The sequence below is a fragment of the Myotis davidii genome, unplaced genomic scaffold (assembly GCF_000327345.1).
Source record: "Myotis davidii unplaced genomic scaffold, ASM32734v1 scaffold159, whole genome shotgun sequence".
NCBI classification, from domain to species: Eukaryota; Metazoa; Chordata; class Mammalia; order Chiroptera; family Vespertilionidae; genus Myotis; species Myotis davidii.
The window spans coordinates 5,032,904-5,036,499 of NW_006291231.1; the positions used below are offsets into that span (position 1 = coordinate 5,032,904).

Here is a 3,596-nt window from a genome sequence, read left to right on the forward strand (position 1 = left end):
ACTAGGGCCCTGTGTGTGCATACAACGGAATATTACTCAGCCGTAAAGAGGAAGGAAATCCTGTCTCATGCTACAACATGGATGAAACTTGAGAATGTTAAGTGAAATAAGCCAGTCATAAAGACACTGTATGAATCTACTTATATGAGGTGGTATCTAAAGAAGTCAAACACATAGGAACATAAAGTAGAATAGTGGTTGCCGGGGTTATGGGGAGGAGGAAATGGGGAGTTAATGTTCAGTGGGTATACAGTTTCAGTTTTGCAAGACGAAAAAGTTCTGGAGATTAGTTGCACTACACTGTGAATTTATTTAACACTGTTGAACTTTGCTCTTAGGAATGGATAGGATGGTAAATATTACATTATGTGTTTCTTACCATAATAAAAAAGAAAAACAAAACAAAACTCTAGCGCCCCATGCGGTTCAGTCCAGACGTAAGTCACCTTTAGAGACACGCAGTATCGCATTCAATATTACTAAAGAGAATTCAAATTTATGCTGCTGACTCAAAAAATACCAAAGGCGTCCAATTCACAATCCATAGGAACACTTCTTAAAGTCCTCATTCTTTTCCACTTTCAGTATTTCTTCTCCTTAACAACTGCCCAAAGTAGCTCTCTCAACTCCTGGCTATGGAAGGTCTGCCCAACCCAACCCTGGACCTTCCTTGTCTTCTTCCATATTTCATTTTGTTTTGTTTTCCTGTGAGTTGTTCTGCCTCCCTCATCCAAACCTAAATAAACCAATCTCACTCATTGCAACTCCTCCACAACTTCCGCCTGCTATTCTGATTCTACCCAACAGAAAGCCAGGAAGTGAGCTGGCCGACTCAGAAGCTCCTTTACAAGGAAAGGAAGTGCCCAACCTGAGCTGTCAAAGATAGAATTCTCATTAGCAAGTGGGATGAGAGGGGATAGGGCAAATACATATCATTTAATACGTCACTTCACATCCCATCACAATAAAGGGCATGCCTATGTTCTCATGAGCCATAATTGCCCTGAAAATAATATAGTCTTTTCTTTTTAAAATGTTTTTTATTGAATTTTTAGAGAAAGAGAAAGGAAGAGGGAGAGACGGAGAGAAACATGGATGTGAGAGAGAAACATCCATCAGCTGCCTCCTGCACGCCCCCTACTAGGAATTGAGCCTGAAACCCAGGCATGTGCCCGTAAACGGATCGAACCAGTGACCTTTTGGTACATGGGACAATGCTCAACCACACAGGCCAGAATCCAGTCTTAAATGATAATGAATGTCATCACTCTTCAAGTCTCCGATTGAACTTTGCTTTGAATGAGCTAAACATGGGCATGCATGTGTTAAATGAGTTTGGGTGTTTGGCTACTGGGCCTAACCAAGTTCTAAATAGTTTAAATATAAACTGATTTACTCATCCGTTCAATGAATATTTTTTAATGCAACATCATGCTAAGCTGTAAGAACACTGAAGAGTACAAGTTTTGGGTGGTCTTCTTCTGGTCATGGTTTTTCTTCCAGCCTTCGAGATCTTATGTCTTATTGCTCTAACTGAAGCAAGTTTCCTTCTATCCGTTGGTATGCCTCCTAGGAGACCTGCTGCCTGGTCTTACAGGAAAATTCCTTAACATTTTGTGGGTTATAAACTTTTTAAAAAACTAATGAGGACTATAGACTTTCTCTCCAGGAAAAAAAAAAAGTGTGTGTATGTTTCATAGTTTCAGGGAATTGAGGGAATCTCCTGAATTCCATCCTTTGATTCTCCAAAGATCATCTGGGTTGTGTTAACAAAGTGACCCAGATGATCTCTAGACCTCACCTCAGAGCTATGGCAGAACCTTCAGAGGTGGGCCCCAAAATAAGCATTTTTAAATTGTGGTAAAATATACATAACACGGGAATTTCCATTTTAACCATTAAATAAGCATTTTTTAAAAAGTACTACAGGTTTTTTGGATGTGTAGTCACTGTGTTAGGTACACATGTGTGCGCACACACAGTCTATTTAGAAATACATATTATTAGAAGAATGCTGGCCTTTTATCTTAAAGCGATCTAAGTCAGCCAGAGGTTGGAATGTCCAAGGCACTCAGACACTCTGTTGCTACTTGTGTTTCCGAGTGTTTGGGAAACGCCAGAAGCTGACTTTCCCCGTCCTTGGCCAGGCCTTTAGTGCGACACGAGGTGGTAGGTGGGCCTGTGAAATCTCTGTGGCAGAGACAGAGGCCTGTGCATCACTATGGGGTTGGGGTTACTTTAGAGTTAGACTCAACTATGTACGGATTAATGGCTTGGGTCAGGTGTTTTTAAAAAATATATATTTTTATCGATTTCAGAGAGGGAGAGAGAGAGAAAAACATCAATGATAAGAGAATCATTGATTGGCTGCCTCTTGCTCACCCCCTACTGGGGATAGAGTTCACAATCCGCAATCTGGACATGTGCCCTGACCAGAAATGGAACCTGCCCTCCTGATTAATGGGTTGATGTTCAACCACTGAGCTACACCAGCCAGGCAACTTGGGTCATTTTGTAAATGGGCAAACCCAAAACAAGCTCCCCTTCTAAATCTGACCCATTTGATGATGCCTGGACCTATGACAGGTGGAGTTGAAATGGACTCAACTCCATGTTTATTGTTACTTAGGGTTATAATAAGTGAGTGGAAATATCTTTAATTAGAGGTAGGTGTTTACAAAAATATCTAATTTTTTTTCGGAAAATAAAATGCTAATAAAAAGAAATGAGGAAATAAATAAATGTGCTCTCTAATCAGTATGGTAGTGGGTCAATTTTATTCTTTAATATATAAATTTCCTGAATATTCTATGTTTTCCATAGTTAGCTTGTATAGTTTTGTTATCATAGAAAAAAAAAACTTCCCACTTGGGCTTTTAGACTTGGTGTTGATTTCACTTTTGATTGCCATTCTTGCTGGTCAGAAGTGAACCTCGTGCCCGCTTTTCTCTCCCCAGACAGTGGTCCACTCCATAGAACTTCAGGCAACTGATGGGCACGACCGCCCACTCACCGACTGCTCCATCGTCAACAGTGGCAAGATAGACGTGAAAACACCCTTTGTGGTTGAGGTCCCCGACTGGTGATGCAGCTGGCAGGAAACAAGGAACATACTCTATCAGGGTGTGCGTGCGAGCGTGCATGTGTGCGGGTCTTTTGATTCTTCAAAGTTACTGTTTTGCTTTGTCTTTCTACTCTCTTCTGTTTTCCACACCAGATCACAGGAGAGTTATAAAAATCAACCAAAGTTTATTTTGCATGAATTTTGTTAAATCACTTGTTTAGGAACTTTGTACTTAAAAGACATACCCCCCTTCCTTCAATGGTGCTATTTTTAAACTAGAAAACTTGGTATTCGCTATTTTCTTTGGAAGAACACAATCATTATTTTGCTGAATTAACTGTGATCCCCAAGTTAGGTGATACTGAAGATTTGTCAGGAAAAGATGGGGACGTGTATTGTTTTGTATTTAAACAGAATTCATTTTAGGTAAAGGGAGATTTGATTAGTATAATCTGATATATGTCATAGGAACCTTTACCTGATGCAGGGTGCTTTGATGTTCTCTGTATTAAATACTTTTTATATAGATCAA

The 3,596-nt window shown here is 39.9% G+C and overlaps 1 protein-coding gene across 1 annotated transcript in view; it reads left to right on the top strand.

Annotated features, from left to right (window-relative positions):
- The window catches only part of PPIC (peptidylprolyl isomerase C), an 8,263-nt gene extending 4,667 nt beyond the window's left edge, over positions 1-3,596 (top strand). The window contains exon 4 of the mRNA XM_015564389.1: positions 2,940-3,596. Coding sequence (XP_015419875.1) covers positions 2,940-3,086 — 147 coding nt within the window. The 3' untranslated portion in view covers positions 3,087-3,596. The remainder of the gene's footprint in view (positions 1-2,939) is intronic.